This window comes from Sminthopsis crassicaudata, chromosome 3 (genome assembly GCF_048593235.1).
Source record: "Sminthopsis crassicaudata isolate SCR6 chromosome 3, ASM4859323v1, whole genome shotgun sequence".
Classification (NCBI taxonomy): domain Eukaryota; kingdom Metazoa; phylum Chordata; class Mammalia; order Dasyuromorphia; family Dasyuridae; genus Sminthopsis; species Sminthopsis crassicaudata.
In genome coordinates this window covers 469,133,651-469,158,880 of record NC_133619.1, presented here as the reverse complement: position 1 = coordinate 469,158,880, position 25,230 = coordinate 469,133,651, and the positions used below count along the sequence as shown (strand labels likewise).

General features: G+C 35.1%; 1 protein-coding gene across 1 annotated transcript in view; it reads right to left on the bottom strand.

The window, feature by feature from the left end:
- SOHLH2 (spermatogenesis and oogenesis specific basic helix-loop-helix 2) overlaps positions 1-4,049 on the bottom strand; it is a 55,620-nt gene extending 51,571 nt beyond the window's left edge. The window contains exon 1 of the mRNA XM_074303488.1: positions 3,888-4,049. Within this exon, the coding sequence (XP_074159589.1) occupies positions 3,888-3,935 (48 nt within the window). The 5' untranslated portion in view covers positions 3,936-4,049. The remainder of the gene's footprint in view (positions 1-3,887) is intronic.
- Positions 4,050-25,230: the final 21,181 nt, after the last annotated feature.

Here is a 25,230-nt window from a genome sequence, read left to right as displayed (position 1 = left end):
CATGGATAAGGACTGACAAGTGATCCAAAAGGGTTAAAATATACAATATGAATATATCCAAGGGAGATTTATAAAATTAAGCTGAAAATATATGGTGATATCAGAATGTGAGTAGATGAAGAACCATGACTTTAGTGGATTATAAATTACCTTTGTAGGGTTTTGAGCAGATAAAATGACTCCACAATAATAAATAATCTCAATTATACAAGTCAAAACAGATACTTAGGAAGACATTCCAACCTTAAAAAGAGAAATTCAGTGGAATGGGAGGAGGAAAGATGGAATGCAGAGTACAAGAAAATGTGGAAATAGTAGGTGGTCAAGAAGTGCTGGTGTCAAGTATAAACTGTTCTTAGAATTTGTCAGTGGAAAAAAAGAATGCATCTGCTTGACAAGTGATGGGATCAAAGGAAGAGTCATTTCTTATCACCTAAACTGTTATAAAATCTCCCAATTGTTTTTTCTGTCTTCAATTGATCCCTTTTTACATCTATTCATATTATTTTTCCAGTAATCTTCCTGTGCACTGTTATGATTAGGTCACTTATCCACTCAAATCCCTCAAAAAAAAAAACCTGTCAAATAAAGTTTAAAATCCCTCCACAAGAAAGAAGAAAAAGAGGAAAGAAAAAAAAAAACACAGCTGTTCACTGTTTTATTAGGAAGCTTGATGTTTTTCTCCTGACATTAAAAACCTAAAAAAATCAAGGCACCTATTCTTCTTGAATGACTTATGTTTTCACTGAATCAGAGTAATGATGTTCTTTAATACAATGTAACACTACTACTCTCCTGGAAACAGTGATCATTCAATAGATTTTGATATCTTCTGGATACCTATTATTTGTTAAGTTGTGGTTAATTTTTATGACTCAAAATATTTTTGGCCACCAATTTTGCTAATGTATTTAGATAAATTTAGAGGAAAACAAATTTAGGGCAAGTTTCTGTTTAATGTAGTCTTCTGATGCTATTCAGAAACCCAAAACAGTACATCTATGGGTGATCAAGATCCCAAACTATCTATTTGTAAAGGACTTTTAGGAAGCTCATAATCTGGAAACTGATTCTCTTCAGTTAAGGAAAAAAAATGAATCAGTAAATAGCTTTCTTCTAAATCATAAAAGTGAAAGCATGACTTATGCTACTGGCCTTTACCAAAATATTTTTCTGTAGAGCTGTCTTACTGCTATACTATGTCAGGATGGGAAATAATTTAGCTAAAGTCAGTAAGTCACACCCTTTAAGGAGTGATAGGGAAGTCTAGCTATTTCTAAGGACACATGTGTGAATTTGTCTGCTAATGCATTTTTCTTTGTTAGAAATAAAGTATGACTAGCCTTCAGTTCATAGGAACTTTAGTTAGGAGGCTAGCATTCTATTCTTAGAACTGATGAAATCACCAACCCTTTTGAGTCTTAATTGCTATAATTTTAATGTTAAATGAAGAAAACTGAACCTGTAAAGTAGAAGGATCTAAGAGTAAACTAAAGAAACTCTTCTTGAGGTCTCTTATTCAGAGATAGATGAGTCTCCATCAATACATAATAGTGAAAAACAATTATTTATCCAGTTACTCTATTTAGGCTAAGGCTTTCAATCTAGGATTCAAAAATCTGCTTTAAAAAAAATTTTAATAACTATATTTCAACATAATTGATTTTCTTTCCAAGTCCTATGCATTTTATTTCATGCAATTAAAAACAATATTCTGAGGTGTGTAAGCTTTTCCAAATTGCCAACTAGGGCCTTGGCAATAACAACAAAAAAATGAAGATTTCCTCCCCCTGCTTTAAGCATTCCTACAACCATTTACAGAGGAAGACCCTCCTGGAAAGTTAAACCTAAATAAAGATTATTAAAATTAAATTACTTGCCTATAGATTAGTTGCAATACAAAGCAAAGATAGGATATCAGCACAAGCTTGGGGCATGTTAGTAGTGAGGCAGGTCTAGATGGAATGCCCAAGCACAGTACTTTGGAAAGCAGGGTTAATGCATTTGGAGCTTGAGGAAGGCATGAGAGAGTGACTAGGGGATGGTCAGGGGAGGGGAAGAAATGAGTAAGTAAAAGCAACTTCTAATAAACCTCAGTTTTCTTATCTATAAAATGGGAGACATTACCTATTAAACCCACCTCCCAAACTGTAGTGGGATAACAGATAATGCAGAGATTTAATGTAAATGTAAATGTCAGTTCTTTTGAAACTAGTAGTCTTTTCTGAAAAAATAATTAACCGAATGCCACAACTCTGAACTTGTGATCATACATTTCTGACTTGAACAAACACAAATCAATGAAATCTGGTGCTGGTATGCTAAATGATTTTTTTTTTTTTAATTGAAGCACAAAATACTTTTGTTTTCTTATTTTAACACTTCCATTTTCAAATAAAAAATATGAATGATTTAAAATATAAAATAACCAAGAAAATATTCCAGTACTTATTTGGGTTCTGATCTCAATCTTACATGTAGAGAATACCCTAGCCACTAACATTTTTAAAACACTGGATTGTCATTTGCAATCTGAAGCACACTAAGCCCTTAATTAGTAACAGCAGGTGCAGAAGTGCTTAAAGCAAACTACTCCTGCATTTTACCGAGTTGTTATTTATGTCGTTGTTATCACAACAAACAGCACTGACTCAATCAGTGGCAGCTGCACCACAAAAACCCCTATTCTAAGAGCAAACGCTGGACTCCTGTTTCCTTGGGCGTTAAGGGATTTAAAGCACCATGCCTGGAGAAATTTAACATGCAGCCCGAATACAACTAGGGCTTCAGCTTTCTTGAAGACACAGGCTAGTTCTATCCTCTTGTACTTATTGCTCAGCTGCACAGCTTTGGGTAAAAAGTGGCAAAATTCATATTTGTTTAGATATTAAAAGCATATTCCTATACAGTATTAATTCTTTTGGATTTAAATAAGTTTACTTTGATCTTCAATTAATTAAGACCCGCTAACGTGCTCTGTTCAGCTCCCCACCCCTATCCCCAGTGCATTTCCATATTACTTTTAGGAAGCTCATTTTGGCCGACTTAAAACGTAATAGATCTCTGAAACCTATCCAAATTTAGAGATTTCATGAAGGACAGGGAGAATGTGAAAGCCACCATAACTAGCATGAAGGAACAGGGATACTTTACTTTATTCTGGCAAAATGTGGGATTTTCTACTATTCCAATAGTCTTGCAATATTCTGTATTTTAATCCAAATTTGTTTTAGTAATAATTTAACTATTTCAGACTCTCCTCCAATCAGTGATGAATGAACAGAAAGAGGTAAGCTGTGCACAGAATGAAATCTTAGGAAATGAGAATGTAAGTTTTACACTAGGGAGTGACTGAAACAAGCAGCGTTTAGTTGTTTTACCGGGTCCCTTAGTAAAACCTGCACCTTTATCCATGGCAATGGAAGGGCCGGGCACGTGGCCTAACTAGTCCACCTGTGGCCGCTTTTGTAAGGGCTAGCCTGTCCTTACCCTTCCCCATCATCCGGCCCCTCGGGGGATCAGGGCCCCACCCCGCGCTCGGAGGAAATGTGGGGCAGCGGATAACGGCGGGCTGTCCCTTCTCTGGGAGTCACGCCGGCTGCGGGGGTTAGCCTGCGCTCCGCCCGCCTGGGTATCGCCACACAAGATGGCAGGTGGAGGCTGGCACGAGTGCCAGCCGGACCCGCTAAGGGAAGCGCTGCGCGGCCTTCCTGCCGCCCTCCTCCTTCCGAGGATGCCCCTTTTCAGTACACTCAATGCCCACGGAGAGGGAGAGCCAGAGAGAGGGAGAGCCAGCTCCTGGGAATACAAGGCTCGAGCGGCCCAGGCCGGGGCGAAGCTCGCAGCCCGGCTACCTCTTCCTCACCTCCAGGTCCTAGCCCCCTTACCTTGGCAAAAACGCCGCGGCGCTCAGCGCTTGTAATTGAACCCGCCATGACCTCGCGCCCCACGTGCTGCGGGGGAGCCCAGAAAACGCTGCCACCCCGGGGAAGGCAAGCCGAAGCGCTCTGGGCCTCTCTCTAGGACCAGCCAGTCCGGGCGGATGCCGCTGCCACTACCGCTGCATCCGCCGCTGCCGCCGCCGCCGCTGCAATGGCTCGTGCCTCTGCAGCTGTGCGCCCTCGCCCTGCGGCCGGCCCGGCCTTAAAGTGGCCCGGACTGGCCCAGCCCTCGGGCCCCTCACACCTGGCTGCCCGGGCTGAGCCCCGCCATTAGCCGGGCTGGCTGTGTGTGCAGTTGTGCTTAAACCACCCAAAAGTCGGGGCGGGCCTGGGATTGTGGGAGTGCGCAGCCAGGTCTCTCCCGACCTGGACGGGATCCGCTGGGATGCTTTCCGTCCTACCCAATAGGAGCTTTCGGGGTTTCCGGAGGTTGACTGTCAATTGCCACCGAGGGTACCGAGAAGATGAATGAGCTTCTCTAAAAGTCCAAAAACAGTCTAAAAATCTAAAACACTACTGAAGGGAGTCCCTAATGAGTCTCATGGAGCCTGTGCTTTAGGAAATTCTGTTCTATTCCATCCCCCCCTTTTTTTTTTCAGCTGAAGAAATGGATACACAGGAGAAAGTAAAGACTTGGGATGTAGTTAATAGACCCTCTTCTGGATTTTTTTCCCCTTCTATTTTATTTATTGTGATTTCTCTATGGATCAGTGGGGTGAGGGAAATATAATGGGAGGAAGGTAGCTCTGTCACTTTAGAATGGCAAGGATCTTGAGATCTTACTTGTATATCTAATACCAAAATGTTTTCCACACACTGTCCGACAGGTGGGCTCTGGGCGTGCTCCCCAGCTGGTCACGGGGCGTATGTAGCCCGCCGGCAGTGTGTCACACAGGCCTGATTTATGTGGGGCCGGCATGACAGAATGCCCTTATGGCGCGTTATCATATGGTGGGAACAAGAGGAGAGATGTTACTCCCTAATCTTATACCACGGTGCTTCACATAACATGACTCCTACTAGTTTTCTACCAAATAAAATGTAAACTCTCTGCTCTTCGTATTCTAGTGTCACTTCTCAACAAGGCCTTCCCTCAACTCCATCTACACAAGTCACTTTTCCCAACCTCGGACCTGGCAAGGACCTTTCATGTTATCTGTGATTCTATTTATTAGTTTGTACACATGTTATGTTTGAGTTATTTCACTGTTCATTAATATTTCACCTTCTAAGACAAGACAGCAGCTTGCCTAAATTCTTTATTCCTCCTAAGGTCTTAATGCTATTTATTGTTCATCCTTCATTTTCTAAGATGACCAATGACATCTCCATTGATGTCTTGACTTGTTTGTGATGGGATTTAAGTCAGTCAGGGTTGCACAAAATTTCCAAAACTGTCAAAAGTCCAGCGGCAGAAAGTACATTAAGATGACTGGGGATGAGGGGCAGCTAGGTGGCGCAGTGGATAGAGCACCAGCCCTGAATTCAGGAGGACCTGAGTTCAAATCTAGTCTTAGACATTTAACACTTCCTAGCTGTGTGACCCTGGGCAAGTCACTTAGCCCCAACTGCCTCAGCAGAAAAAAAAAAAAAAAGAAAAGAAAAGAAAAGAAAAAGATGACAGGGGGAAGTCCCAGGATGCAGTAGATGACCTTAGCATCTTTAATCACTGACCAAGCTCCAAGTGTTTCACAGTGCCTGCTTTATCTGCTTTCAGAACAAATTGTTCTCTGCGGCGTATTCTGTCAGGGAAAGTCTTCACATGTTGGCTCACCAAGTTTGAGGCCTGTCAAGTACCCTCAACCTGATTTAGTCCATCTGCTGAGATGCCCTATTGTGGCGACTTCGTTAGCCCCCTGGGTACCTTAGAATCACCGGAGTCAGGATAAGCAAAAGTCTTTGGTCTTTATTCTTGGTCTTTAGCAGTAGAAGTGAAGAGAGTAAATGCATGGGATCTCTGCGACCTCTCCTCTTCCTCTCTTTCACAGAAGTGACCCTGGCTGGATTCCCTGCACCTCCTAAGTCCCTCCCACAATTCTCTGTATACCCCAAACGATTGGGCCAACACAGGATAGTGGGAAGGGCCATTTTCCAAGCACATTCTTATAGAGTATTGTCCAATCGGTAACTAGCTTCAATGCTCGATTGTCCGACCTCAGTGCATTAACTCAAGATTTTCAGCCCTTTACACCCTATGGGTGTGCCTGTTCCACAGCCTGCAGCTTCTTATTTATGATTTGGTTTTAGTGAAGGGATATGACAATATTAAAACATTTGGAGGCATTGGTCTATTTGGAGAAGCTCAGGCCCCAGATGAAGATGTCCTCTCCCCAAGTTACTTACCTTTTGTATACCCGCTAACTACCTCAGAACAAGTTACTTATTATACCCCATAACAAGTTATATACATTTCATATACCCCATAACAAGGTATCTACATTTTGTATACCCTATAACTGGTAATGAATTATCACTAGTATAAGTTTGTATCCCTGGATAATCTTTCTTTGCTGTGGAGGTCCTGTTACTTGGAAGAAACTCCCTTTATTTCAGCCATCATATCAGACCTCCTTTAATAATTATTTAGCACTTATGTAGTATCATCAGTCTTTATGCTACTTTAGTAGGAACATGGTTAATTGTTACAGTATCTCTGAAAACTTGGAAAGTTTTATTTTTGGAATCTCTGATTTCTGGCACTGTGCTTAGAACATTGTGGTAAACTGTGCCCATAAACAAAATTTTCTTTTTAAGTGTATGTTAAATATATTGGACTACATGCCACTAACAATTAGAATTGAATATATGGAAGTGAATGACTCAATGAGACATCAAGAATTAGTCAAAGAAAATTATAAAAAGGGAAAAATAGGAAAAAATGTAAAATACTTCTTTGGGAAAACAACTGACCTGGAAAATAGATCCAGGAAAATAGATCCAGTAATAATCTCAGAATTATTGAATTACCTGAAAACCACTATGAAAAAGGAACCTTGACATCTTTCAAGAAATCATCAAAGAAAACTTTCCTGATGTCTTAAAACCACAGGATAAAAATAGTGATTGAAAGAATACACCAATCACCTCCTAAAAGAGACTGCAGAATGAAAACTTCAAGGAATAGTGTAGCTAAATTTCAGAATTATCAGATCAAGGAGAAAATATTGCACACTGCCAGAAAGAAACAGTTCAAATATCAAAGAGCCACACTTGATTACCCAGGACCTAGCAGCTTCCACTTTAAAGAACTAAAGGGCTAGAAATATGATATTCTGGAGGGCAAAGGAACTTGCACTGCAGTAAAGAATCAACTATCCAGCAAAATTAAGCATTATCTTTCAGGGGAAAAGATGGACATTTAATGAGATAGATGATTTTCATTTGTTTTTGATGAAAAGACCAAGATTGAACAGAAAATTTAATCTTTAAATACAGAACTCAAAAGAAGCACAAAAAAGCAAAAAGTGAGGGAAAGAAACTATGTTTTTTAAAGGTTAAAATGTTTACATCCCCATATGGGAAAATATGTTTTAACTCTTGATAAATGTATCTTTTTAGGGGTATACTTAGAGCATGTGGATATAATTTGATTTTACTGTGATGATATAAAAAACTAGGGGTGGAAAAGGGATTATCCTGGAAGAAGAGGGAAAAGGAGTAAATTACATCACATGAAGAGGCAAAAAAAAAAACCAAAACAAAACCTATTATACTTGAGGGAAAGAAAGGAGGGGATAAGCATTGTTTGAACTTAATCTCATCAGAATTGGCTCAAAGAGAGAATATCAGATATATTTAGTTTAATATAGAAACTTGTCTTATCCTATAGAGAAGTAGAAGGAGAAAGAAGAAAGGAAAGGGGGCAGTAAAAGAAGGGAAAACAGAAGTAGAAGAGGAAAGGGATAAGAAAGGGGGAGGAGCCATAAAAAGGGAGGACAGATTGAAAGAGGGTGTAGTCAGAAGCAAAACACTGGTGACAAGGGATCCACATATACAAAAATGTTTGTGGCAGCCCTTTTTGTAATGGCTAGAAACTAGAAACCAAATGGATGCCCATCAGGTGGAGAATGGATGAATAAGTTATGGTATATGAATGTAATAGAATATTATTGTTCTATAAGAAATGACCAACAGGATAATTTCAGAGAGACCTGGAGATATTTACAGGAACTGATGCTAAGTGAAATGAGCAGAACCAGAAAATCATTATATATAACAACAACAAGACTATGTGATGAAAAGACATGGCTCTTTCTAACAATGAGTTGATTCAGGTCAATTCCAATGGGCTTGTAATGGAGAGAGCTATCTGTACCCAAGAGAGGACTATGGGATCTGAATGTGGATCAGAATGTAGTTTTTTCACCTTTTTGTTTTTGTTTACTTGATTTTTGTTTTTTTCTCATTTTTTTCCTTTTTGATCTGATTTTTCTTGTGCAGCATGATAATTGTGGAAATATGCATAGAAGAATTGCATGTTTAACATATTGGATTACTTGCTGTCTAGGGGAGAGGGTGAGGGAAGGGAAGGAGAAAATTTTGGAATACAAGGTTTTGCAAGGATGAATGTTAAAAACTATCTTTGCATGTATTTAAAAAACAGATCTGGAGAACAGTTCAAGAAGAGCAAATATAAGAATAATTAAACTATATAAAAGCTGTAACTATAAAAAGGATCCTGTCACAATAATACAAGAAATATGCCAAGAAAATTGTCCTGGAATGATAAAACATGCGGGGAAAGTAAAAATAGAAAACACCCACCAATCACTACCTTAAAGAGATCCTTTATGGAAAATTTAAAAATATTATTGCCAAATTTTGAAACTCCCAGGTCAAAGAGAAAATTCTGCAAAAAATAAGAAAAAATAATTCAATTACTCTGGAGCTACAATTAGAATCATACAGGACTTATCAGCAGTCACAAAAAAAGACTGCAAGTTCTGGAATCTTATATATTAGCAATCAAAAATTAGGCTTGTAGCCAAAAACTCATAACCAGAAAAATTATCCATAATATTGGATGACAAAAAATGGACATTCAACAAACTTAAAGATTTTCAGGACTTTTAACCAAACTTGAACTCAGTAGAAAATTTAACATGAAAGAGCTATTATCAAATATTAATTTCTTATATTTTTATGTGGAAATGTATAACATATATTTAAAATTGACATCAGTAATTGTTTAGCTCAAAAGAAAGATTGGGACAAGGTTAAGATGATAATTATATTATCTGTGAGATGCAAAGAGCATATATAGACAGAGGCATTAAAGGGAGGAACGCTTATTATTCTTTAAACCTACTCACATTAAGAATGGGTTAAATAGGGGCAGCTAGGTGGCGCAGTAGATAGAGCACTAGCCTTGAATTCAGGAGGACCTGAGTTCAAATCTGATCTCAAACACTTAACACTTCCTAGCTGTGTGACCCTGGGCAAGTCACTTAACCTAGCCTTAGGGGGGAAAAGAAAAAAAAGAATGGGTTAAATAGGCAACAATACAAATATACCATGAAGGGAATAATACCTTCCAAAATCTATAAAGAAATAAGGTGGGAAGCAAAAGATGGGGGAAGAGGACAAGGGAGGGATCTATGGGGTGGGGATGTTGGATTTAAGTAATAGCAAAGCAAATTAAGGAGCAGAATTAAAGCAAAGAATTAGCAGGGATAGGAAAGATATGCATTTGTATGCATGTGCATATGGTGATGTGTATGTGTGTGTGTCTATGTTGTTTGTGTGTATATATCTATATATCTATATATATATACGAATATATTCTTGCTTAACTATATAATCTGCTTAGGAATGATAGGGAATGAAAGGAGAAAAAAGAATAAAGTTTAAAAATGCGCAGCAGAGAACAAAAGAACAAGCTACAAGGAAATAAAGATGGAAAATCATGAATATAATTTCTTCTACTATTTATATATCCTTTCTTGAAATGATAATTTACTGTTATATATTTTAAATCCTCCCTGGTGTTCTGGTAGGCACATAGTGTTCTATTTTATTTTGTTTTGTTTTGTCTTCCTTTTCTGTTTTTTAATAATATAAATGAAAATTTTAAAAAAGAATGGAGGCAGGAAGGAGAAAAATTATTCTAAGTGTGTGGTATTGGCTATTAATTCAATAATCAGAAGACTAGACTTTATCAATTCTATTTGCAATATTGATATAAACTAGTTGTATAATCACAAGCATTTAACTTCTTTTAATAGTGCAGAAATTTTCTACCCAACAGCTGTTTGATGATGTACATTAGTAGCAATACTCTTTAAATATTTTCAATATAAGGTTTTCTGCTACCTGAGCAATCTGTCCATTTCAGGGAGGAATTTGTTGAAATTTTTTTGGAGAAGATCTATTCATTTTGTAAAAGATAAAATGTTAAAGGGTTTTGTTTCTAAAATTTTGGCTAAGATAAATTTGTAGGGATCAGAATAGAATCTGTTTATCTTGGATTTTTTTAAAGAACTTTTTCACTGAACTACAGTGTAATTCATAAAATAATGCCTTTGATTTTGAACAATGTTATTTTCTGTTTATTAAATTTTTTGCATTATTTTATGCAATTTAAGATGCATTTTATTTAATATTTTAATATTTAATTATAAATTTATTAAATTATATAATATTTAAATTACATTTTATTATATATTATATTATAAAATTACATTACATTATATATAATTAATAATTGATTTATTTAATATTTTGATATTAATCTATAATATTTTAAGATGATCTATAATATTTAAGAAAATCCATTAGAATTATAACTACATTTAAAATTTAAACTAGCTATAAAAGGCAATTTCTTGAACATTTGCCTACTCTGCAACCTATTACAAGAACAGAGGATGAGTTCTGCATTTATAATATTTTCTACTTTAATGAAGAAACAAGACATGCACAATGGAAGTAACTGAAGGTTGCTCATTGATCTACAAATCCTCAATTTGCAAAAAATAATAATTTATTATATGCAAAAAACCTAATGTACACTTTCTCATTTTTATAAGATCATCTGAGGATCAATTTCTTGGTGTTACCCTGCCACCTAACACATATATTTAAATTTTGATTAGGTCAATAAATCAATCAAAAATAAATAAGGAGTGACCAAGACCTTAATAATTTTCAGAAGTTCAAAAGGGCTTTGAATCATTTGATGAAAGCAGATGATGCTACATAGGAAATTTCTTGGGATAGTTAAAGAGACTCAAGCTTGCCACCCTGTGGGCAGGGGTGGACTGGAGCCCCTCAATCCTTACAGATTGTTAAAATTTCAATGTGTGAGTATTATACCTGGGAAGTCAGTAAGCACTATAAATTTGGACTTCTTGTATTGTTGATTTTTGCTATATATTATACACACACACACACACACACACACACACACACACACACGTGCAGGGTATTCCAAAAGTCTTAATGTTGTTTTAATCTATTAAAGATAAATAATGTATTAAGCATTATGTATATGTATACATATATATACATAAAATGTGTTGCGTGTGTGTGTATATATAAATATACACACACACACGCAACACATTTTATGTATAGATATATAATTTCAAGTCCCTAAAGTTTTGTGGATTTAGCAGTGGGTTTCCTTATTGGTTAGTTGGTTGTCCTTTGCTATTAAAGAAGACCAAAATAACATCATAATGTTAGAGCCAAGTTACAATAACTGTGGCTAATCAGACCACTATAAGCTCAGAATCTCTGATACAGGTCAGGCATAAATAATCCATATGAACATTTGGGGTGATGCTCTAAATTTGTGAATCTCGTGTTTCTTTTGAGCTACTTCAGTTATTCTTTGCTCATAGAGCACATCTTATCTGGGGAAGGCAAGCCATACTCTCACAGGTTTGAAACCAGAATCTTCAACAATAATATAAAAATTCTGACTAATTCTTTTGGAACTATACCTATGATTTCGTTGATGGAGTGAATTCCAAATGGGGATATTCCCAAGACCAGTAATAACCAGAAACTTACTGCCTATCTCATGATAAAATTGAGTCATCTTTCAAGTTTCAAAACCAATATTTCAGTGGAAGGACTTCAATCTTGGTTTTCTGACCAAAGAAACTAATTTTCTATCTACTATATAATAATGCCTTTAGAGTATGTTACAAAATTTTTTTAAAAAATAATAGATTTTATTTTATTTTTTGTTACATATGTGTTAAATCTAATATATGTATACTTATTTATACAGTTATCTTGCTGTACAAGAAAAGTTGAATCAAGAAGAAAGAAAAAAAAACTGAGAAAAAAACCCAAAATGCAAGCAAACAACAGAAAAAGTGAGAATGCTATGTTGTGGTCCACACTCAGTTCCCACAGTCCTCTCTCTGGGTGTAGATGGCTCTCTTCATCACTGAACAATTAGAATTGGTTTGAATCTTTTCATTGTTGAAGAGAGCCACGTCTGTCAGAATAGATCACTATATAGTCTTATTGCCATGTATAATGATCTCCTGGTTCTGCTCATTTCACTTAGCATCACTTCATGTAAGTCTCTCCAGGACTCTCTGAAATCATCCTGCTCGTTATTTCTTACAGAACAATAATATTCCATAACATTCATATCCCATAATTTATTCAGCCATTCTCCCATTGATGGGCATCCATTCAATTTCCAGTTTTCTAGTCACTATGAAAAGGTCTAGTGCACATATGGGTCCGTTTCCCTTATTTAATATCTCTTTGAGATATAAGCCCAGTAGTGACACTGCTGGATCAAAGGATATGCACAGTTTGATGACTTTTTGGGCATAGTTCCAAATTGTTCTCCAGAATGGTTGGATTCATTAATAACTCCACCAACAATGTATCAGTGTCCCAGGTTTCCTGCATCCCCTCCAATATTCATCATTATCTTTTCCTGTCATCTTAGACAATCTGAGAGGTTATAATGGTATCTCAGAGTTGTCTTAATTTGCATTTCTCTGATCAATAGTGATTTGGAGCACTTTCTCATATGACTATAAATAGTTTCAATTTCATCATCTGAAAATTGTCTGTTCACATCCTTTGACCATTTATCAATTGGAGAATGGCTTGAATTCTTATAAATTTGAGTCAACTATCTATATATTTTGGAAATGTCAGAATCTTTGAATATAAAAATGTTTTCCCAGTTTATTGCTTTCCTTCTAATCTTGTCTGCATTAGTTTTGTTTGTACAAAACCTTTTTAACTTAATATAATAAAAATTATCTATTTTGTGATCAATATAATCTCTAGTTCTTCTTTGGTCACAAATTCTTCTTCTTCCGCAGATCTGAGAGGCAAACTATTCTATGTTCTTTTAATTTGTTTATAATAATAGATTTTTGTTTTTCTAAGTACATACAAAGATAATTTTCAACCATCATCTTTGTAAAACCTTGCCTTTCAAATTTTTCTCCATCTCTCTTCTCCCCTAGACAGTAAGTAATCAACTAGTTAAACATATGCATTTCTTCTAAATGTATTTCTATAATTATCATGCTACATGAGAAAAATCAGATCAAAAAGGAAAAAAGAGCATGAGAAAGAAAAAAAACCTGAATTTTTTCTGAAAAACGCCACCACCAAAAAAAAAAGTATAAATACTATGCTTTGATAGACATTCTCTTTGTAGTTCTCTCTCTGAGTGTAGATGGTTCTTTCCATCACAAGTCTATTGGAATTGCCTTGAATCACCTCAATTTTGAAAGGAGCCACATCCATCACAGATTATCTGATAATCTTGTTGTTGCTGTATATAGTGTTCTTAGTTCTACTCATTTCACTTAGCATCAGTTCATATAAGTCTCTCCAGGTCTCTCTGAAATACTCCTGCTGATCATTTCTTATAGAATAATATTCCATAACATTTATGTATTACAACCTATTCAGCCATTCCTGAACTGATGGGCATACACTCAGTTTCCTGTTTCTTGCCACTACAAAATGCACTGCCACAAATACTTTTGCACATGTGGGTCCTTTTCCCTTTTTATGTTCTATTTGGGATACAGACCCAGTAGAGACATTGCTGGTTCAAAGGGTATGCACAGTTTGATGACCCTTTGGGCAGAGTTCCAAATTTCTCTCCAGAATAGCTGAATCCGTTCACAATTCCACCAACAGTATATTAGTGTCCCAGTTTTTTCACATCCCCCTCTAACATTTATCACTATCTTTTCTTTTTACCTTAATCAATCTGAGAGATGTGAAGTGGTATTTCAGAGTTGTCTTCATTTACATTTCTCTAATCAATAGTGATTTAAAGCATTTTTTTCTTATGACTAGAAATGGCTTTAATTTCTTCATCTGAAAATTGTTCATATTCTTTAACCATATGTAAATTGAGGAATGGCTTGTATTCTTATAAATTTGAGTCAATTCTCTTTATATTTTAGAAATGAGACCTTTATCAGAAACACAGAAATTTTCCCCCAGTTAACTATTTTTCCTTCTAATCTTGTCTGCATTGTTTTGTTTCTATAAAACCTTTATTATTTGATAGAATCAAAGTTACCCATTTTGCATTTCATAATGTTCTCTAGTTCTTCTTTGGCCATAATTTCTTCCCTTCTCCACAGATTTGAGAGGTAGATTATCTCTTGTTTTCCAAATTTGCTTATACTATTACTTTTTATGTCTAAATGATGAACCCATTTCCAACTTATATTGGTAGATGTTGGTAAGGTGTAGGTCATTGCCTAGTTTCTGCCATATTATTTTCTAGTTTTCCCAGCAGTTTTTGTCAAATAGTGAGTTCTTATCCCAGAAGCTGGAGGCTTTGGGTTTATCAAACATTAGATTACTATATTCATTGAATATTTTGTGTATTGAATACACATTGAATATTCCATGATCCACTACTCTATTTCTTAGCCAGCACCAAATGGTTTTCATAATCACTGCTTCATAATATAGTTTTAGGTCATTTTCCACCCATTAATTCTCTTGAAATTCTTGACTTTCTATTCTTCCAGATGAATTTTGTTATTATTTTTTAGTTCTAAAAAGTAATTTTTGGCAATTTGATTAACATAGCACTAAAGTAGATTAATTTAGGTAGAATTGTCATTTTTTATATTAGTTCAGTTTATCTATGAGCACTTGATATTCTTCCAGTTGATTAGATCTTACTTTATTGTATGAAAAGTGTTTTATAATTGTGTTCATATAGATGCTGGCTTTGTCTTGGCAGGTAGACCCCCAAATATTTTACTTTTATCTACCATTATTTTATTTTTTATTATTATAGCTTTTTATTTACAAGATGTATGCATGGGTAATTTTTCAGCATTGACAATTGCAAAATTTTTTGTTCCAATTTTTCCCCTCCTTCCCCCCACTCCCTCCTCCAGATGGCAAGTAGACCAATTCATATTAAATATGTTAAAGTATATGTTAAATACAATATATGTATGTATGTCCAAACAGTTATTTTGCTGTACAAGAAGAATCGAACTTTGAAATAATGTACAATTAACCTGAGAAGGAAATCAAAAATGCAGGTGGACAAAGATAGAGGGATTTGGGAATTCTATGTAGTGGTTCATGCTCATCTCCCAGAGTTCTTTCACTGGGTGTAACTGGTCAGTTCATTACTGCTCTATTGAAACTGATTTGGTTCATCTCATTGTTGAAGAGAGCCAAGTCTATCAGAATTGATCATCATATAGTATTGTTGTTGAAATATATAATGATCTCCTGGTCCTGCTCATTTCTCTCAGCATCAGTTCATGTAAGTCCTTCCAGGCCTTTTTGAAATCATCCTGCTGGTCATTTCTTACAGAACAACAATATTCCATAATATTCATATACCACAACTTATTCAGCCATTCTCCAATTGATGGGCATCCACTCAGTTTCCAGTTTCTGGCCACTACAAAGAGGGCTGCCACAAACAATTTTGCACATACAGGTCCCTTTCCCTTCTTTAAGATCTCTTTGGGATATAAGCCCAGTAGTAACTATGTTGGATCAAAGAGTATTCACAGTTTGATAACTTTTAGAGCATAGTTCCAAATCACTCTCCAGAATGGCTGGATACATTCACAATTCCACCAACAATGTATCAGTGTCCTAGTTTTCCCACATCCCCTCCAACATTCAGCATTATCTTTCCCTGTCATTCTAGTCAATTTGGCAGGTATGTAGTGGTATCTCAGAGTTTTCTTAATTTGCATTTCTCTGATTAATAATGACTTGGAGCATCTTTTTATATGGCTAGAAATAGTTTCAATTTCTTCTCTACCATTATTTTAAATGGGATTTCTCTTTCTCTTGCTGCTGGCTTTGTTAGTAACATTTAGAAATGCTGATGATATATATGGATTTATTTTATATCCTGAACTTTGCTAAAGTTGTTAATTGTTTCTAGTAGTTTTTTAGTAGATTCTTTAGGATTCTCTAAATATAACATCTACAAAAAGTGGTAATTTTATTTCCTCATTACCTAATCTAATTCCTTCATTTTCTTTTTCTTCTCTTATTGCTAAAGTTAAAATTTCTAATACAATATTAAATAGTACTGGTGATTATAGGCAACCTTGTTTCACTCCTGATCTTATTAGGAATGCTTCTAGTTTACTCCCTTTATATATAATGCTTGCTTATGGTTTTAGACAGATACTACTTATAATTTCAAGGAAAATTCCACTTACTTCTATGCTCTCTAATTTTTTTAATAGGAATGGTTGTTGTATTTTGTCAGATGCTTTTTCTGCATTTATTAATATAATCATATGTTTTCTCTTAGTTTGGTTATTGTTATGCTGATAGTTTTCCTGATATTGAACCAGTCCTGCATTCCTAATATAAATCCTATTTGGTCATAAGAGTACTATCACAGTGATAAGTTGCTGTAATCTCTTTGCTAATATTTTATTTAAGATTTTTACATCAATATTCATTTGCAAAATTGGCTTGTATTTTTCTTTCTTTGTTTTGGCCCTTTCTGGTTTAAGTATCAACACCATATCTATGTCATAAAAGGAATTTTGTAGCACTCTTTCTTCCCCTATTTTTCCCAATAGTTTATATAATATTGAAATTAATTTTTATTTAAATATTTGGTAGAATTTACTTGTAAATCCATCTGACATTGGAGATTTTTTCTTAGGTAGTTTATTAATAGCTTGTTCAATTTCTTTTTCTAAAATAGAACTAAGTAATTTATTTCTTCTCTGTTAATCTGGGTGATCTATATTTTTGTAAGTATCCATTTCACTTAGATTATCAAATGTATTGGCATATTGTTAGGCAAAATAGCTTCTAGTTATTGCTTTAATTTCCTCTTCATTGGTGGGAAGTTCCCCGTTTTCATTTTTGGTATTTAATTTTCTTCTTTCTAATCAAATTAACCAAAGGTTTATTTTTTTTCATAAAACCAACTCTTAGTTTTATTAGTTCAATAGTTTTCTTAATTTCAGTTTTCTTAATCTCTCCTTTGATTTTCAGAATTTCAAATTTGGTATTTAATTGGAGATTTTAAATATGTCAATTTATACCTAAACCCTCTAAATATATCCCTTCTAATTCCTTAACAAAGATAAATATTCAAGAATTACACATATCTTCTTCCCATGTAGGGATGTAAATATTTTAACCTTTAAAAATCAGGGTTTTTTCCTTCCCTTTTTAACCTTCTTATATTTCTAAAATATAATGTCTACTTATGTGTTGTATTTGATGATGAGATTTTCTGTTCAGCTCTGATTTTTTCATCAAAAATGATTGAAAATCTTTGGTTTCATTGAATGTTCATCTTTTCCTCAAAAGATAATGCTTAGTTTTGCTTGATATTTCAATTGTTTCTTTCTGGTTGCTTGCAGTATTTTCTACTTGATTTGCTAATTCTGGAATTTAACTATAATATTCCTTGGTGTTTTCATTTGGGGATCTCTTTCAGGAGGATTGGTAGATTCTTTCAGTGACTATTTTACCTTCTGGTTTAGGATATCAGGGCAGCTTTCCTTGATGATTTCTTGAAAGATGTTATCCAGGCTCATTTTTTGATCATGGCTTTCAGATAGTCCAATAATTCTTATATTGTCTCTCCTAGATCTATTTTCCATATCAGTTGTTTTTCCAATGAGGTATTTTACATTTTCTTCTATTTTCTTTTTTTCTTTTTTTGATTTGATGGATTCTTGACATCTCATTGAGTCTTTCACTTAATTTGTCCAACTCTAATTTTTAGAATTACTTCTTCAATTAGCTTTTAACTTCCTTTTACATTTGACCAGTTGTATTTTTAAAGGAGTTATTTTTGTTCAATGTTTTTTCCCATTTTGCCTATTCTATTTTTAAGGAGTTGTACTCTTTCCCTTCTTTTACCAATTTTATTTTCCATGTTGTTTTCTTTTTCCATTTTGCCAAATTTATTGTTTAAGGAGTTTGTTTTCTTCAGTCAATTTCTGTTTGCTTTTCCAAGCTGTTGGCTCTTTTCTCTAAGCTTTCATGTTTTTCCTGTATATATACAGTATTCATTTCTTTTTCCCATTTTTATTTTTCTCTTTTAACATCATTTTTGAACTCTTCTAAGAGAGCCTTTTGATTTGGAGATCTGTTCATATTCCCTTTGAGGTTTTATCTGATGGCATCTTGCCTTTGCCATTCTATTCTGGGTTAACGTTCTGATCTTTGTCTCCATGGGAGCTTTCTATGGTCAGGGCTCTTTTTGCTCTTTTTGCTCATTTTAAAAAGTTGAGTCCTGTTCCTAGGGCACAGAGAAAGTTGTCCCCAAGTTCTGTTTAAGGAGGGGGTCTCTCACTGTTTGGGTTGGGCTGGGATTGGGGCTGATGATGCTACAGGCTTTCCCACTGCACTGTTTGGGTTTGACCATGTCCTACTTGTTAGGCTGGGATTTGGAGGCTTGCGATTTGCTTTTGGTAGTTGTAGTGGAGGTCATCCAGCTGGTCTGCTGATCCACTGGCCTTCTGAACCAGGACAGAACACTTCCAGGATTTTGGCCAGGAGCCTGCCACTAGATTCCCCATGTCAGGTTTCTCTGCACTAAGCCTCCTGTCTGTGAGTGTGCACTGTTCTGGGCCATGTTTCCCCTGACCTATGAGACAGACCTTTCCTGAAGTCCTTCAAAGATATCTTAAGCTTGAAAAATTATTACACTCCAAATGTTTGTGGGTTTTGTCACTCCAAAATCCATTTGGATGCTTGATCCAGCATTGATTCTGAGGGAAGCTGGGGAGAGTTTGGGCAATGTCCTGTCTACTCTCCACCAGCTTGGCTCCAACCCCCTTACAAGAATTATTTTCCCCATTTTAAAGATGAGAAAATTGAGGTCCAAAAGTTAAAATTATTTTCCTAGGTCACATAACACCTAAGTTATAGTTGGAATTTGAATTCAGCCAAAAATACAACAAATTCAGTCATATCAGAGTGTTTGTATTTTTGTGATTTCATTTGTGTTTTGGGGTGGGATAAAAAAATTAGAATGATTTTGTCATTTCCTTCTCTAACTCATTTTTTCAGATAAGGAAACTAAAGCAAATAGGGCTAAGTAACTTATCCAAAGTCACACAGCTAGTAAGAGTCAGAAGGCAGATTTGAATTCAGGAAGATGAATCTTCCTGACTCCAGACTGGGCGCTCTATCCACTGTGCTACTTAGCTGTCAATTTTAGTATATGCTACCCAGCCATTACCTCGATTCCTTAGTTTCTACTAACATAAAAGAAAGGAAAACAAAAACTCTGAATTACAACATATGTAATAAGTATAAACCATTTAATTTCAATGTCACCTTTAATTAGCCTTCATGGACCACATATTTATTTTCATTATGAATGTTTCATTATATTGATTATATTAATTGGAAATGTAATACTATTTATCACAAATTATAGAAATATGAAGATGCATTTCCATTTGGATTTACTTCTTTCTACAAAATGTATCAAAATAAGGCAAATGCACTATATTAAATATATTTTCACAGTTAAGTTTCCTATTTAAGAAAATTATTTTGCATAGATAATTCTTTTTTTAAGTATTGTGAGTAGGTAGCTCATATATAGCATGCATGATTCATGAATATTGAATATTATAAAACTTCTAAGCAATTTAACATATTTTAAGTCTAATAATATCTTGAAAATAAGAATATGTATTTAAAATCTTTGGAAATTTTTGGACAGGAAAGATTTATTCCCTTCCTCCCCCATCATCTAGTAAGGTTTCTTTTTTTGTTTTTTTTTTTTTTTTTGGCAAGCAATTGGGGTTAAGTGACTTGCTTAAGGTCACACAGCTAAGAAGTGTTAAGTGTTTGGATCTGAACTTAGGTGCTTCTGATTCCAAGGCCCATGTTCTATCCACTGCACTATCTAGCTGCCCACCCCAACAATATTTCTTACAGCAAATTTCAAGTATAGATTAGTGAATTATCTAGTTTTTTATGTTATAGTAATATAGTTTTAATTATTCTTTATTAAGATAGGTTTCATCAATAACTAATTTTATGTTTGTTTTCTCCCTGAATATCCAAAAGGAACATGCTCTCTTAGGTCTCATATGAACATCATTTATTCAACATTCTCCTATGAATGAAAACTTAGAGCTAGAAATTATGTTCTGGATCAATTCTGGCTCAGTCCAGCCCCTGATAGTTTGGTATCAGAACAAAATAGGACACTGGTCTAAGAGGTGAGATTCACAAGTTGAGTTCTCTTTAACTGGTAGTCTTTATTTCTCTTCCTGATGCTAGGCTGATTCTCTGTAATAAACAGATTTAGATAGTGCTTTAAGGTTTCCAAAGTATTTTATATGCATCTCATTTAAACTGTGGGGTAAAATTTGCATGTATCTTTATCATTTTACATATGAGTAAATTAATTTTTTAATTTTAAAACATTTCTAAAATCATATAGAACATTTTTATTTGTTGAATTGGAACATTGAAAAAAAATAGCCTAAAAAATTTTCCAAATTCTATGACAAACAAAGTCCCTTATAATTGATCTTGTATAAAACTCTTGAGTCTGGTTAAATCCTCAAGAAATAGAATGGGAATAGATCAAGTGCTTTTTCAAAATATAGCCTCTCATTTCATTCACATAACTACCTAAACCAACTTATAAATAAAAAGATTATTCACTCTATTGTACTTCAGAGATGGTCATCCAGGTTGTTTCTGAAAGCCTCCCTAGAGAGGAAAACCATCACCTCCCACTTTTAGACAGCTCTCATTATTAGGAATTTGGAAGCTACTTGGCAGCCCAGTGGATAGAGTGCTGGGTTTGGGATTAGGAAGTTCATCTGGCCTTTGACACTTACTTTACTATGTGATCCTGGGAAAGTCACTTTAACCTGTTTGCCCCATTTCCTCATCTGTAAAATGAGCTGCAGATAGGTGAAATGGAATTGTTTTTGAGACCCAGGAAAGGAGTCTGGGACTGTAGAGTTCTTAAGAAGTCACTAATTGATTGTAAACATTATACTTGAGTTTGAGGCCTTTAAACCCACCAAGAAGTTTTTTTTTAAAGACAAGAATAGGAGAAATCATGAAATCATTTGCATCAAGTACACAGTTTATATTTATGCCATAGTATAAAGCAGGTATTATATATATATTCCAAATCTAGGCTAATCTCCCTCATTGGGGGAGAAGTTTTAAGGGACTTTAAAGACCTCTCTCCATACTCCAAGTTGTTAGGGAGAATTAAGTATGCTTTAAAAAAGAACAGTAAAGCTTCAATGGGATGGGGGAAAGAGGTTGATCTGAGGGGAAGGAAGTAAAGCTTGACCCATATCAAGAATATTAGTCAGTAGAAATGTGTTATACCGAAAAGAAAGAGGGAAAAGTTCAGATGTACAAATAGGTTTGAGACACTTGCCAAAGAATGACATAAGATGAATATTCATGTGTATAATTTAATAATCCAAAGACTATGTTATGGGCCTACAACAAGAGTTTATGTATTTTATTATGAGTGCCAGAATTTTTGGATGGAATCAGTATTTGAGTAAGTTATTTGGTTGATGAATACAATATGTCCATTGCAGAAGTGACAATAGTGGTCAGGAAAGCATAGGGAACTTGGACAGTTCCCACTATTGTCTTATTCAGTTTCATGTTTTGTAGCCATATAGCATCATTAGAAAGTTATCTGTGTGTGCTTTTTAAAAAATGACCTTTTTTCCCAATCTCTAAATAATTAAAATTGTAAGTTGCTCAGTAGACAATGGAGACACGTGGAAAGCTCTAAAGAAGGCTGATTCCTAATAAAGATCTGGGAAAGAGAAGAATGTGAAAGATTTATCAAAAAAAATTATATTCAAAAGAAGAGGTAGGTTGGACATGAAGGAAAAAAAAAGATATCTGATGTGTTTATTCCATTGGTAAACTCATAATATACAAGAAACCAAAAGATAAGGCTCCAGTATCTTGGGGACTTGTGGAGGGTTATCAGAGGAGATGGACAAGAATCATACAGAATTAAAAGGTATGAAAGCCCCTGAGCTGCAATGGTAGAGAGAATATACACTTTGATGAGATAATGTTTTTTTCCACCATGTTGAATATTCAATAAAAAGCCCTTCCACCCACCCCATCTCACCACCAAATCCAAATATTTAACAGAGGGGAGAGGCACAGTAATTGCTTATTTTGCCCTATCATGGATTCTGCTTATACACACTCATTTAAATAAGCCCAGAAACACTTCTCCTATCTTTAAAGAGACATAGTTTGGGAAACCACTTATGGCTTTGGGTCCACCATCTTCTAAACTCTAAAAAATAATTTAATCTTCTTATCACAAGAGAAATGTTATCAAATATTATCATCGGGATCTAGAAGTCCTGACATGACAACAGGGCAAAAAGTGAGAGGAACGACATGGTTTTACAAATTTTAGTTTAATATTGGTTTTATAAATGTGAGGTCGTTATTCAATGACCACAAATAGCACTAAAGGAACTGAATCACAAATTTTAATATTCTCAAAAGTAGAAGCACAAGAAATTAGTAGTGAAATGGAAGGATGACTCAAGTACAAAAAGAAAAGGAATTGAATTCATTGTGGGCTCAAAGGTAATAAGAAGTATCTCATAATTCATGGACAAGCACTGAAAAAGATGAGATGTGGGTTAGTTGCTATCTATAACATGATCTTAAGTAAATGTATCAGTGAGAGCCTATCCAATAAAGTATTAAAATATTTTATTTATTGTAATGTCTATTTTCCTTGGGAAAAAATTTACTTCACTATTTTTTTTGTATCTATAAAGTGAAGTGAAATGAAAAAGTGAAGAATATGGATGTTTTGCAAAAGAAGCTTCTGATTTTACAAATTTGAGAATCACTGTGTTTCTGTATAATGATAATGATTTTGTCATAGATTTAATAATAATATGGGCAAAGATTATTGTTGTCCATTCATCTCTGGCTCTTTGTGACCCTATGAACAAGCTGAATCTGGGGTTTTCTTTGCAAAAATACTGAACGAGTTTGCCATTTCTTTCTCCCATGGATTACCTTTTGTCAGCAAGTGCTGACTACTTCCATGATGAAGCAGTGATCCATGAAGTAAATAAGGATTAAAAGATTTGTCCAAGGTCACACAACTAGTAAGTTTCTAGATAAATTTTTAATACAAACCTTCCTGGTTCTCCTGGTTGTTGTTGATGGTGAAATAGAGGGAATCCAATTTAGCTTTAATAGAGTATAGGAAAAAGATAGAACAAGGACAGATTTTGGAGAACAAAAAATATATTTTTTTTGGGTAGGCAATGGAATATCACCATAGGCTGTTGAAGCAGAGGATGAGAATACTGAAGCACTGCTGAAGAAAAATAAACCAGAAATGATGTGGAAAGTAGTTTGGAGAAATAATAGATTTTAAGCAGGCAGACTAGGTAGGAGACTGTTTTACTACTTCAGATGACAGGGACTTAATATCCTGAATGAGATAAAATAGTGATAATAAGAATAAACTAAATATTGCTCTATTTTATGCCTACCAAAAGAAGTGAACAACAGTCTCACAACAATGTGATGCTACTTGCAGGAAAATGCTGCCCTACCATCATCAGTGCCTGTGCTCTCACCATGGCAAACCCTGATGCAGTCAAAGGAAAATTTTATGAAGACCTGGAGACCTTTGCATCAATGTACCAAAGGAGGACAAGCTTATCATTCTGGGTGACTTTATTGCTGGAGTAGGCTCAGTAGCAGACATGGAAGGAGGTCTTTGGGAGGACTGGAGTTGAAACCAAACAGCAATGGTCATTTACCGTTGAAGATTTGTGCATCTCATGCTCTCCATGTCACCCGCCTGTTTTCCATTTTTCAAAAACAATAAAATTTGTGTATGCATCTTCACAGCAAACAATGACATTTAATATTTCTACATAAAAAGAGACAAGATGTGAGAGTAAAGAAAGCAATGTGTATTGCAATGCTGGAGTGACCATAGACTTACATTCTCCAAGCTAAATATTCACATTCCACAGAAGTGGCAGCTCCAAGGCAAAAAGGCATGATGTCAACATGTAGTCAACAGACTAGACAATTTTTTGAGTGAGAGTAATCTATTGCTAATTTGTAGAGAAAATTGAGCCAACAGGTTGGCAACAGTGGAGCAGAAAAGGGTGAGTACCTTTTAGAAATTTGGTATATAGCACTGTATTTGCTCATCTGGGTCAGAACACTTGCAACCAACAATATTGGTTTGATAAAAATGATGGAGAAATTCAGAAACTGCTAAATAAGAAGTGGGAACTCCATAGGATTTACCAGAAGAATAGTTCATCTTTGTCTAAGAAAATACCATTTAATTCCATCAAAAGGAAAGTACAAGAGAAGCTCAGAGAGATGCAAGGTTCTTAGTTCAGTAAGAAGGCAGATGAAATTCAGTTTTATGCTAAGTAACAATCCAAAGTGCTTGAAGGCACCAAGACCTATCTATGGTGCATCTCAACTACTACTGATGGAGCCATATTGATTAGTGATAAAAAAAAATGATTCCAGAGAGATGAGCTGAACACTTCCATAGTTTTCTCAACAGTCTGTCATTAATCAGTGCAGAAGTCATTGTTTACTTCATGTTGAAGTCAATCCCTCCTTAGTTTTTAACTGAAGAAGAGGTTTTGAGCCATTAAGCTTTTTTCATGTGGCAAAGCACATAGTGCTGATTTTATTCCAGCTGAGATTTGTAAGGTAGAGAGGGTCTATTGCTCACACAAAAGCTGACTGAAATTTTCCAGGTTATGTGGTGAGACAAGGATGCTTCTGCTGTCTATCTCTAAAAAGGCAAAGGAAA